Below are 13,092 nucleotides of genomic sequence, written 5' to 3'. Positions count from 1 at the left end.
TGGTGTTCCTAATGTTTGGTATACTCAGTGTATAATGGCATTCATGAGAATACTCATAATGCTTGATTAAGTATTTCCTCGTAGTCAAAGTCCATTTAGCCTTTTAAATTTGTGTCTGACTGATTGAAGGTAAATTGGCCAGTTATTTGCCTGATGATGAACTACTACATTTAGAGCCAACTCTTTCTCCATCCACTCCAAAGGGTCTATTTTAGGCTATGCCACTCATACTCAGACTATAACAACGATAAGTGCTCATCATGAATGGATGGCACAGCACTCTCCACGCTTACAGCCGATGGTGCACGATAATTATATGCATGTGCCATGAGTCAGCTGGAGCGGCAACTGTTGGAGAGGCGTTGCTGTCACACGTTCCACTACCAAATCACGCTCGGGCAACGGGCACCTACTCACATCACGTTAGCACGGAGGATGTCAGTGAAGTGAGTATAGCACTGGGCAAGGGTCCTCTCTTCCAAGTCATTGGCTGGGATTACACAAGCCTTTTATAGATTTTACACAACTAATTTTACAAAGATGATTATGAAACACCAACAACCACCACCTGGGAGAGAAACATCTTATATGTATATACTGTACTCGATACCATCTACTGCATCTTGCCTATGCCGTTCTGTACCATCACTCATTCATATATCGTTATATACATATTCTTCATCCCTTTACACTTGTGTGTGCATAAGGTAGTTGTTGTGAAATTGTTAGGTTAGATTACTCGTTGGTTATTACAGCATTGTCGGAACTAGAAGCACAAGCATTTCGCTACACTCACATTAACATCTGCTAACCATGTGTATGTGACAAATATAAGTTGATTTGATTTGATTTTAAGCTTGAATGAACTTGCTTGGTGCAATGGAGCCAATTGAATAGTCCCAAATAGAAGCAAACGCAGGCTCAATAAAATGCTCAAAGTGTTTGATAAAAAATATTGACTATTTGAGCCCAGATCTTGTAGACCAAATCCCACCATAACCATGACATGAGCTGATGTAGACCCCTAGAGGCCTTTACATTGACTCTTGGGTACTACATTGATATTTGACTACTGCGTTGTTGGGTTTAGAGCTTGCAAGAACGGCATTTCGCTGTACTTGTGCATGTGACCTTAAAACTTAAAACTGGGTCGAAGACAAATTCCCTAGAGAATCCATCCAACGTGAAGTCAGTGGTACGATGACACTAGATATGTAATGAATATAGCTTACCTGTGTGTGTTTTGTAACTGGAACTGAGACCAGTCAGTGGGCATGCCCGGTTTATCCCAGCTAGTACATTTGGTTCCTTGGAAGTTGTGGGAATGTACGTTTTTGGTTCCCCATTGATTCTGGGAACAAAGCCATACGTTTCCTCACCAGTATAAAGGAAAAACTATTTAACATTCTGAGAACAGAAGTGAACATTTCACCTTTTCTAGGAACATAGATTTTTAGGTTTCAGGGACGTTCTGAGAATATTTTACTATGGTTTTATTAACGTTCTGAGAATGAAAATTGTAGGTTATTTGAAGGTAATTAAATAACACTTCTAGCTTAGTTTAACTGTGTTGAACACCAAGCACAGATAGGACACATGGGAATTAATTTGCTTAGACATTAATCATGCAATCACATTTATTTGTTATTGTGGCACGGCATCAGTAGGGTCAAACCTATGATCTTTTGTTCTCTATCCACGGACTTAGTCCACTGTGCCACCAGGGTGGAACTAGCATCCCATGTTATTATTATTATTTTTTACACAAACAAAGCTGTTCATTTTAGTCTATTCAAACAGACCCAATTTTTAAAAAAACAAGCACTCATTAAGAACACACCTGACCACACGTTTTGTTGATGCTGAGAACGGAATGTATATGTTTTTAAATAACATTCTTAGAGCGTTCTCTGAACGTTACTAAAGTGTTCTTGTGGTTTTCTTAAAGTTCTCAGAACAATTTGAGAACATGACTTTAAAAAGAGCCACGAAATATCCCACAGAAAAACATTATTTCTTTGTCAAACCAGTTGGAGAACGTTCCTAGAACATTACCAAAACTGAATTTAAATGTAACCATGTTTGAACTTTTAGGAAAAGTAAAGTAAGAAAGTACTTATTTTTTTGTGAAGTTCGTTAAATGTGCTGAGAATGTTCCAAAGCCAAGCAACTATCCTGCACCATTCCCAGAAAGCTGTGGGAAGGTTTATGCAAAATAACCATAGGACAACCATGCTCTCCCCAAGCTCTAAGAAACATATGGTTCTCAGAACGTTATGTGCTTGCTGGGGTGTGTGTGTGAAAATGTGGATGAGGGTGAACACGTCTGTGTGTGTGTTGGTGTGTGGTATGAATGAATCAGGGAGACTCAGTGCGCACACAGTGCCTCTTCCGCCTCCTCCATCGTGACGTGCAAGAAAACCCCACAAGCATGCTACAAAAACCATCCAATGCAGACACTATATAGAAAGATAGCAAAACAGAGAAAGAAATTTCAAGCAAAAAACATAGACTAACTTGTGGAGGTGACCTGCCTGACTCTTGTGTTTGCCTGAAGTTGAACTTGTTAGTTAAAATTTAAAAGGATGAACACATAGTTGTTATTCAGAAGTAATGAAACACACAGTAGTAATGGGGGGTATAGAGGGAGGGATAAAGGAAGGGAGGGAGGTATAATTACAGTGAGAGGCAAAAGAGAGAGTGGTGAGAGTGAGAGGCACTCTAACCCTGCCCACTTCGACAAAGCCATTCAACTCCGATATAGTGAGCTCTCTGAGGCTTCTCCAGTGCTGTGCATATCAGCAGGACAGGACACCACCACACTTCTTTTTGCAAGGACTAAACTAGAGCGCACACTCTCCCAAACACTTCATTTTTTACAAAGACTGGACAAGATATTCTGTTTTTATACAGTAAATTTTACCAACTGGACAAAACAAGAGGAATGGTTTTACAAAGCAGAGAGCTTGCTTTTCTGGAATTGACAGGAGAAGTGGTTTATGAGGACTGGAGCAAAGACCTGGTTTGTGAGGACCAAGTAAAGATAGTAGTGGGGTAAAGTGCTTTACCCCATAGGAGTAATACAAGGGCATTGCCTGGTCTCAAATCTCTACTTTCCAACATCCAACTTTTTGAAGCTAGCAGCACCTCACTCAGAGAAGGATTGTACTTTTCTCAAACTTGTTATTTCTGTCTCCCACACAAGTGCTTTGTTGGTGTCGGTGAAACCCCATCAACACCTTGTGAATCGGGAGAGATAAGGTGAGGAGAGCTGTCCGGTGTGCTGCTGTCCTCTACTCACCCTTCTCCAAGTATTGTGTGCACGTGTGTGAGTCGGCATTCTGTGGCACATGATGCCCTTGTTAGCCGCGTTTGCCGGGGTGCTGGCGTTGCTTCTCGCCAAGCTTCAGACAGGATGTGGATCCCCTACTTTGGCTGGACCTCTGGCAGCTGTGGATGTGGCCATGCCAGAGCAGGGGCTGGTGGAGGAGACCCAGGTGACCAACTGTCCGTCCTGTGTGCTGGCCCAGATGACGAGGGGTTATGACCCGGTCCCTCCTGGATTTGAATCAGCATCTGAATCTGTGGCTCGGACTTCGGGCCAAACGGACATGGTGGAAGCGGTAAAGCGGCACATCCTCAACATGCTCCACCTGAGTGCACGGCCCAACGTCACGCACCCGGTGCCACGCGCTGCCCTGCTCAACGCCATCAAGAAACTACACGTTGGCCGTGTGGGTGAGGACGGCAGGGTGGAGATCCAGGAGGAGGGACCAGGGGGTGCTGGCGGTGAGTGGGCGGTGCTGCCCGAGCCGCCCTCCGAAATCATTACCTTTGCCGAGCCAGGTGAGTCAGCGATTTTGTGTGCCTCTGTATGTTTGTTTGGTTAGCAGTTACAGTAATAACATCAATTACTTTCTTGATTTGTTTGATTCATTTAAAGAAGCACCACTCAGCACAATTAATCCTTTGTTATAGTACCTGAAAGTACTCACTGTTATCACATAATTATTTCCTGATAAATATCAGGTAAACCTGTGGAAACTGTTTAAAAGGGCAGTGCAGTCCCAAAAATGTTCAATCTTTTAAAATAATATTTTCACACTATGAGGTTGAAATAACACCCTGAAATTGTGAAAATTATGATAAAACCCTTTTAGTTTTAAGAGCCTTAAAAAAACCTCCTGGAATTTCAGCCTGTTTAGGTGGGATGGAATTTTTCACAATCTGATCTGATTATTCTGACCAATGACCAGTCATCTTTTATTTGCATATGCATCCTCCTACTTTGAAGGTTTAAGCTGGGTAGGCTCTAGAGTCTAGACGATCCTATCGACCAATCATTGCTGTGTATGTAAATATATTTACATTTGTATCATCACGATCAGACTGAGCATTTCCAATGGCAAAAGGAGGCTCGTAAATAAATGATTAAAATATAAATTTGAATTTGTTTTCATGAAATAAACACACAGTGATTTATTAGATATACAGTGATGATTTAAACATTTAATTAAAAGTATGCAAGCGGGCAATTAAATAACGTGCTACCTGCATGTGTAAAATGTGTGTGCCTGGGTTTGGGTCTGTTTCAATATTGATGTGTGTCTGTGGTGCTTAAGGCTTTCTCTTCAAACTTGTAGTCAACACGGCTTAGATTAAACTATTGACGTCCCTTTGCAATTTCTTCGTTCGGGGGTTATGCGCACCGACTACCCACGTGCTTTGGCATCCTTAGCTAGCACGAGTTCCCCACGCTTAAGCGAGTGTCGAATGCGGCTTTTGACTCAAAATGATTTCAGTGTGTACTCAGCTAAATATGTTTGCCAGGTCATCATTGGAAATAAGAATTTGTTCTTAGCCGGCTTGCCAGGTTAAATAAAGGTTACATGAAATGTTGGTATGAGATTAAGAACAAGGAATTGTAAATTATGTGACATGCTAGATGTATATAAATGTAGTTCAAGATGGACTATAATTCATGACTAAATTAATATTCTCTCAAATGCTCAATAAACTGTGTGTTAGTGAGTGTGTCAATAACCATGAGTATTAGTGTGTGCATGCATCTGCCTGTTCCTCCATCCTCCTCTCTTGGAGTTAGTGTGTATGTGTGCGGGCACATCAATGGTAACAATTCATTTCTCCATAGCCATATCCAGGAAAATCATATACATTTCTCCGCTGTAGGTCTTGTCAATTTAAACAGGGTAGCGAATTCGGTCACACTTTGTTGGTCTTGCCGATTTAAACATGGTAGTGACTTGGGTCACACTTTATTTGTATAGTCCCATATAGATGATCTACAGATGGTCAATCTATCAGCAAACAATCTGTTGATAAGCAACTGCTTGCTAAGGCTAGGGTTAGGTTTAAAACAAGGATTGCGGCAAGGAGGGAGGGGCTATGGTTAGGGTAAGCGTATATTTTTTTAAATATCAATATCAAATCATTTCTGGGTTACAAATAAGTACCTTACTGTAATAGATTTTCATTCAAATTAAAATTACTTTTGCCCCAAAAATATTTATCTTGCAAGAATTTAGCTTGGAGTGCTCTGAGTTGGGGGGGAAACTGAAAACTATCTGTTATTGGCAGAGGTTTGGAACTTTCTTTGTTATTGGTCTATTAACCAATGTACCGCATACTGCTTGATTGAATCGCCTGGTAATTGTGTGTATAAAAAAAACCTGGTCTGTTGGCTGTGGGAATTCCTAGGCAGGGAGTTTGCAGGGAATCAATTGTCTGGCAGTCGGGGGAAAACCCTTAAAGCTACTGTCGTCCTACCAACGCTACCACAAGATCAGGCTCTGAATGAGACCTAACCCAGTTTAATTTATACCCAGCGTTTGGTTGGTGAAGTCTAGTGGCACTTTGTATCGATACAGAAAACTTCACAGTACAACTGTATCCTAATGTATGATGAAAGAAGTGGTGGATAAGAGTTTAAGTGTTGTAACTTCATTGCGTAGGAACTGAAAGTAGACACGTTTTTGCATTTTAGGCCTAGGTTTTCAGACTTTTACAACAGCGGGTCAACCACTTGATTGAAATACGTCAACCACGTTCACATCTACAGTTGGGAATTTTCATATGCAGGTGTGAAGTGGATGAATGAGAGATGAGATCAGACAACGATGCGAAAACAACAATAGGAGAGTTTTAATACAATGCATCGGAACTACAACATGTATCCCCTCCACGTGCAACAGTGTGCTCTCATGCGCTGCACGCCACCGCAACGAGGGGGAGGCTGGAGGCTCTCCTGATTGCGGACTGGCCATCGTGTATGGCAGCAGAGCGGCGCTACCAGCATGTGACAAGCACATTCTTCTCCTGCTTGTTTGCTTACATAAATGTGCATAATGGCTTGGTGCTTTAAATAACCACCCTTTTGTATGAACCTTGGAAAAAAAGTGCCGGTGAAATTAGGGGGCATTAACGATGCGCCGGGGGGGTCGAAGGGCCCGACCGACATACCTGCGGGGTTTCTAACCGTACATAATCACTTCATTCATCCAAATATGGGGCCAAATAATTACTGTGGAGGCTATACATGGATATGGGGATGGGGGAGAGAGAGAGAGGATAGAGAGGGAGAAAAAGAGAGAATAAAGAGAAAGTGAAAAAGAGGGTGACCAAGAGAGAAAGAGAGAGAGAGGGAGAGGACGAAAATAGTGAGAAGGGAGGGGACAGAGAGAGAGAGGGAGAGAGAGAGGCACCTGCCACCTCTCACAGCAATCAGCACTACTGTCTTCTCTGAATGAATGGTCAGGAACCAATAACACATCGTTAATGACATTCCTGTAGTGGCGATGGTCTTTCCTCGCCGACTGAGATTTCTTGGAAGATGAAGATGCTTTTCTTTTTTTAATCTGCTGCGCTATCTAGCCAAATATATTTAGAGGCGCTTCGCTTTCAAGCTTTTCTATTCTCCCTGTTTTGTTTGTTCATTCATTCATTACAAGTAAAAGGAAAAAGAGATAGGGAGCCTTGCTAGGGAGGGAGGGATTTCTGTTGTCGAAAATGTATAAATACATTTAGTGTTGTTTGGTTTTACTGTACATGCATATCCATATCCATAAGAGATATGAGTTGCTCCCTTTTCAGTACAAAAGCCCCCAAAGCACTCCCCAAAAATGTAGAACTCTGACTGTTTTGGTGGTGACTGTGCTTTATTTCGTTAGCTAAAGTATTTGAACTTGAATTTAGTCAGATGTAATGGAGAAATTCTATACGTGGGCACAATTGAATTTAGTCCAGGACAAAGTATCCATTGTTGTGGTCACCTAAAGATTATTTATCTGTTGTTATTCCATGTCATGATCTGAGGGGTATACTTCTTCGTGGGATAGAGGAGTTAGCGAGCTAACTTTGGTAAATTCTGAGTTCAACTTGAGATAACCGTTGACACCAAGGTTTCTCACCTTTTACCCATGCAGGTACATTTCTATGGCAAGAACTCCTTCAGCTCTAACCTGCTCCTGGGCAGGCTAACTCCACTTTATCCTGAATGAAGTGTCTGAGTTGTGCCTCTTTCCAGCGTTGTGCCTTTTTCCTTAAAATAGGTATGCAATGTGAGATGGGCTGGCAAATGGGGATGTGTGTTGGGATATGTGTTGTTAAGTGATGGGTTGCACATGGTTGAACTTTGTCTCAATTGCAGCATGGTGACAGTGGAGAGAGACTTTTCAGTAGCTCTCCGTAGACAGGCCACCACTCCTGGGTCCATTTTAAAATGTAGGCCTAAACAAGCGTTTCTTATTGGACAAGTTCAGGAAGTTACCTCTTCCTTTCAAAAAATGTTCTCCCTACTGGACATGACCCAGGACTGTGGTGTGTAAACAACCCACATAGGCCCTCTCAATGCTGCAGGACTCAGAGAGATTAAAGAAGACAGTTTGCGTTGTGGGTTAGAATGTCCTACACGCTCTGATTAACTCAAGTTTGTTTGAGAGTATGAGATTAAAAGGGGATCTGTTTTAGAAATAACACTTTATAAGAGCTTTCATGAATAAGGATGAGTGTATTCATATTTATTTGAAAACATTTATTTTCAAATTCATAAGTTTGTATAACATTTATTATAATATATTTTTTAAGCGTTTAAGCGTTAACAATAGCCATATCAGACAATAAATATGTCCATGAGGCTGTCCTAATATGGACACCATACACATGTCCAATCACTGCATCTCCAGGACCCTAACCTACCGTTTATTCATGAAAGTAACCAGGCTCACAACAACCCTCTCATAGCCCATTGCTTTCCAAAGTAAACAGATGCCAAAGTGACTGGGGAAGATACTTCCGAGCCCACCTAATCAGACATGACAGACCTTGAACAAATACAGTCTTGTACAGAGTATGGAGTTTGGATAGAATGGAGTGTCCACTGTCAATAGCATGCATAATACACTATATATACAAAAGTATGTGGACACCCCTTCAAATGAGTGGTTTTGGCTATTTCAGCCATACCCGTTGCTGACTGATGTATAAAATCGAGCACACAGCCATGCAATCTCCATAGACAAACATTGGCATTAGAATGACCTTAAAGAGGAGCTCAGTGACTTTCAATGTGGAACCATCATAGGATGCCACCTTTACATTGTTGTCAGTTAGTCAAATGTCTGCCCTACTAGAGCGGCCCCGTTCAACTGTAAGTGCTGTTATTGGGAAGTGGAAATGTATTAGAGCAACTACAGCTCAGCCACAAAGTGGTAGGCCACGCAAGCTCACAGAACAGGACCACCGAGTGCTGAAGGGTGTAGAGCATAAAAATCATCTGTCCTCGGTGTTCCGAACTGCCTCTGGAACCAACATTGCACAAGATCCAGCCCCCCAAAAAAAACTATTAGTCGGGAGCTTCATGAAATGGATTTCTATGGCCGACTAGCCACATACAAGCCTAACATCACGATGTGCAATGCCAAACGTTGACTGGAGTGGTGTAAAGATCGCCACCATTAGACTCTGGAGCAGTGAAAACATATTCTCTGGAGGGATCAATCACGCTTCACCATCTGGTAGTCCGACGGACGAATCTGGGTATGGCGGATGCCAGAAGAACGCTACCTGCCCCAATACATAATGCCAGCTGTAAAGTTTTGTGGAGGAGGAATAATGGTCTGGGGCTGTTTTTCATGGTTCTGGCTTGGCACCTTAGTTCCAGTGAAGAGAAATCTTAACGCTAAAGCATACAACGTCAACAAAACAAAGGAGATGATCGTGGACTTCAGGAAACAGTAGAAGGTGCACCCCTCGATTAACATCGACGGGACCGCAGTGGAGAAGGTGAAAAGCTTCAAGTTCCTTGGTGTACACATCACTGACAAATTGAAATGGACCACCCACACAGACAGAGCAACAGAGCCTCTTCAACCTCAGGAGGCTAAAGAAATTTGGCTTGTCACCTAAAACCCTCGCAAACTTTTACAGATGCGAAATTGAAATCATCCTGTCGGGCTATATCACCGCCTGGTACGGCAACTGCACCACCCGCAACCGCAAAGCTCTCCAAAGGGTGGTGCAGTCTGCCCAACTCATTACCCGGGGAAACTACCCGCCCTCCAGGACACCTACAGCACCCGATGTCACAGGAAGGCCAACAATATCATCAAGGACATCAACCACCTGAGCCACTGCCTGTTCACCCCACTATCAGCCAGAAGACGAGGTCAGTACAGGTGCATCAAAGCTGGGACCGAGAGGCTGAAAAACAGCTTCTATCTCAAGGCCATCACACTGTTAAACAGCCATCACAAGCACAATAGAGGCTGCTGCCTATAGACATAGACTAGAGAACACTGGCCACTTTAAGGAATGGAACACTAGTCACTTTAATAATGTTTACATATCTGGCATTACTCATCTCATATGTATATACTGTATTCTATACTATTCTACAGTATCTTAGTCACTTAATAATGTTTACACATCTGGCATTACTCATCTCATATGTATATACTGTTTTCTATACTATTCTACGGTATCTCATTCACTTAATAATGTTTAGATATCTTGCATTACTTATCTCATATGTATATACTGTATTCTATACTATTCTACTGTATCTTAGTTCGTTCTGCTCTGACATTACTCGTCCATATGTATATAGTCTTAATTGATTCATACTTAGATTTGTGTGTATTGGGTATAGATTGTGTAAATTGTTAGATGTTACTTGTTAGATATTACTGCACTGTCAGAGCTAGAAGCGCAAGCATTTCGCTACACCCAAAATAACATCTGCTAATCACGTGTATGTGACCAATAAAATATTATTTGATTTGATTTACAATGTCATTGTAGACAATGTTGTGCTTCCAACTTTGTGACAACAGTTTGGGGAAGGCCCTTTCCTGTTTCCTGTGCACAAAGTGAGTTCCATACAGAAATGGTTTGTGGAGATCGGTGTGGAAGAACTTGTCTGGCCTGCACACAGGCATGGCCTAAACCCCATCAAACACCTTTGGAATGAATTGGAACTCTGACTGCGACCAGGCCTAATCACCAAACATCAGTGCCCAACCTCACTAATGCTCTTGTGGCTGAATGGAAGCAAGTCCCCGCAGCAATGTTCCAACATCTAGTGGAACGAGTGGAGGCTGTTATAGCAGCAAAGGGGGGACCAACTCCATATTAATGACTATGATTTTGGATTGAGATGTTCGATGAAGAGGTGTCCACATACCTTTTTTTGGTCATATAGTGTATCTCTCCTTTAGCCCAAAGCTCTATTTAATACACAGAGTAAGCAAGAGGCTATATGGCTTTTACCTCTGGTGTTGCTCTTAAGCCAAAAGGGGTTCCCTAAAAGGACAGAAATATTTTTCAGAAATTACATTATTGGACAGAAAGGGGCACAGCTCCAGTCATCATTTCTGTACAGCCCTTTTTCAACATACTCATTTGTTTTTAGCAGAGCCCCAAAAACATGCATGTGTTGCCTAACCAAAATGACTATGAACATTTGAAGCATTGCTCTCATTGTGATGACTAAATGCCCTATTCCCTTTCCTGCTCTAGGAAACTCTCCATCTGCCATGACCTTTGACATTTCCAAGGAGGGCAGCGAGCTCTCGGTGGTGGAGCAGGCCAACGTGTGGCTCTTCCTGAAGCTGGCCAAGGGGAAAGGGCGGGGCAAGGGAAAAGTGAACATCCAGCTTCTGCAGCGCCGCCGGCAGAAAGCTCCAGGCTCTGCCTCCACCTCCACCGAGACCCAGGGCGAGGAGGAGGAGTTGGTGTCAGAGAAGATGGTGGACACACGGCGCAGCGGCTGGCATACTCTCCCCGTGCCACGCAGCATCCAGTCCCTGCTGGATACCGGTGGCAGAGTCCTGGATCTGCGAGTCTTCTGCCCACTGTGCACCGAGGTGGGTGCCAAACCCGTCTTGGTCCCCACCGAGGACGAGCAACCGGGACGGGAGAGGGAACAGTCCCACCGGCCGTTCCTCATGGTCGTACTGCGGCCTGGCGAGGAGGAACACGCTCACCGCCGTGCCAAACGAGGCCTGGAGTGCGACGACAAGATGCACATGTGCTGCAAGAGGCAGTTCTATGTCAACTTCAAGGACATCGGCTGGAACGACTGGATCATCGCACCGCCAGGCTACCACGCCAACTACTGCGAGGGTGACTGCCCCAGCCATGTAGCCAGCATCACAGGTTCCTCGCTGTCCTTTCACTCCACTGTCATTAACCACTACCGCATGCGGGGCTACGCGCCCTTCCAAAACATCAAGTCATGCTGCGTGCCCACGCGACTACGCGCCATGTCCATGCTCTACTACAACGAGGAGCAGAAGATCATCAAGAAGGACATCCAGAACATGATCGTGGATGAGTGCGGCTGCTCGTAAGAGACAGTACAGAGCAGTAAAAGACTCATCCATAATAAGAAGGCACCATTGATATGATGGACATAATATAACTGGTATGATGGACAATACATTTTTGGGGAGTTCTTTGACTGATCTGTCTGTTTTGTCTTATTATCTGACAGGGTATTGTTAAATCGGAATAGTCTCTGTGGCACTTTCAGATAAAAAAGAGATACATCATATATTTTTGTTAAATGGAGACAGAGTGAGACTACTTATCACTGTTTATGCGCAATGTGATTCCTGCTTCTCTGCACTGCAATGAACATGGAACAGTTCCCTGAAAAAAAACTATGCAACTGATGAAGTATTACGATGTGTTGTATTTTTATTAATGTTTCTTTATATGTGTTTTGTTTCTTAATTGTATACAAAGTAGACTTTTTTTAATACTTTTTTTCTCCAAATGTGTGTCTGTTTCAAATGTTTGTATTGTTATTGTTGAGAGATACTTGAAAGACATAGGTTTGACCAGCTACTGGAGCCAAACACTAATATAATTATTAACTAGGTTTATTATTATAATTATTATAATTCATTTCTGAACTACTTTGTCTTTGTACATAAAAATAATGAATATTGAAATTTGCACTATACCAACATTCTTGCCATCTTGATCACATTGACGGTAACTGGCATTTGGGCCTGCATGAAGAGATACTGCAGGTAGCCTAGTGGTTAGAGCGTTGGGCCAGTAACTGAAAGGTTGCTGGATTAAATCTCTGAGCTGACAAGGTTCTGTCCCTGAACAAGGCAGTAAACCTGCTGTTCCCTGGTTGGCTGTCATTGTAAATAAGAATTTGTTCTTACCTGACTTACGTAGTTAAATAAAGGTTACATTTAAAAAACTATTTTTTAAAGAGAAGACTATACACAAGATACATTTAACACATAAACAGCACATACTATAGCTACGGATAGTCTCCCAATCAAAGTAAGGCCAAAGATGGGAGCAGCATTAGCTTTCAATATGCTTAATTTACCAGAAGGACATTCTCTACTAAAGCATCTTGATTAATCTTCCTAACAACTGGTGATGACAAAGAAAAAAAAACACTTTGACCAATCTATGAAAATTATGAAACTAACACTTCAAAGAGTCTGAAAATGTCTGGTATGACTTTTTTCCTGCTTCTTTTGTTCAACACTTCTTTCAAACTGAAATTGGAGAGCAGTGGTGTTCCAAACATATGAAATATATGAT

At 42.4% G+C, this 13,092-nt stretch overlaps 1 protein-coding gene across 1 annotated transcript; it reads left to right on the top strand.

Moving 5' to 3' along the window:
• The first annotated feature begins 2,740 nt into the window (after positions 1-2,740).
• On the top strand, positions 2,741-12,615 carry LOC112261081 (inhibin beta A chain-like). Its single transcript, XM_024436429.1, has 2 exons — positions 2,741-3,846; positions 11,035-12,615. The coding sequence occupies exons 1-2, from the start codon at positions 3,351-3,353 to the stop codon at positions 11,865-11,867; spliced, it is 1,329 nt and encodes a 442-aa protein (XP_024292197.1). The 5' UTR covers positions 2,741-3,350; the 3' UTR covers positions 11,868-12,615.
• The last annotated feature ends 477 nt before the right edge of the window (positions 12,616-13,092 follow it).

The sequence above is a fragment of the Oncorhynchus tshawytscha genome, linkage group LG10, assembly GCF_018296145.1.
Source record: "Oncorhynchus tshawytscha isolate Ot180627B linkage group LG10, Otsh_v2.0, whole genome shotgun sequence".
NCBI lineage: Eukaryota > Metazoa > Chordata > Actinopteri > Salmoniformes > Salmonidae > Oncorhynchus > Oncorhynchus tshawytscha.
The sequence above is the reverse complement of the archived record's forward strand: the minus strand, read 5'-3'. Positions and strand labels throughout refer to the sequence as shown.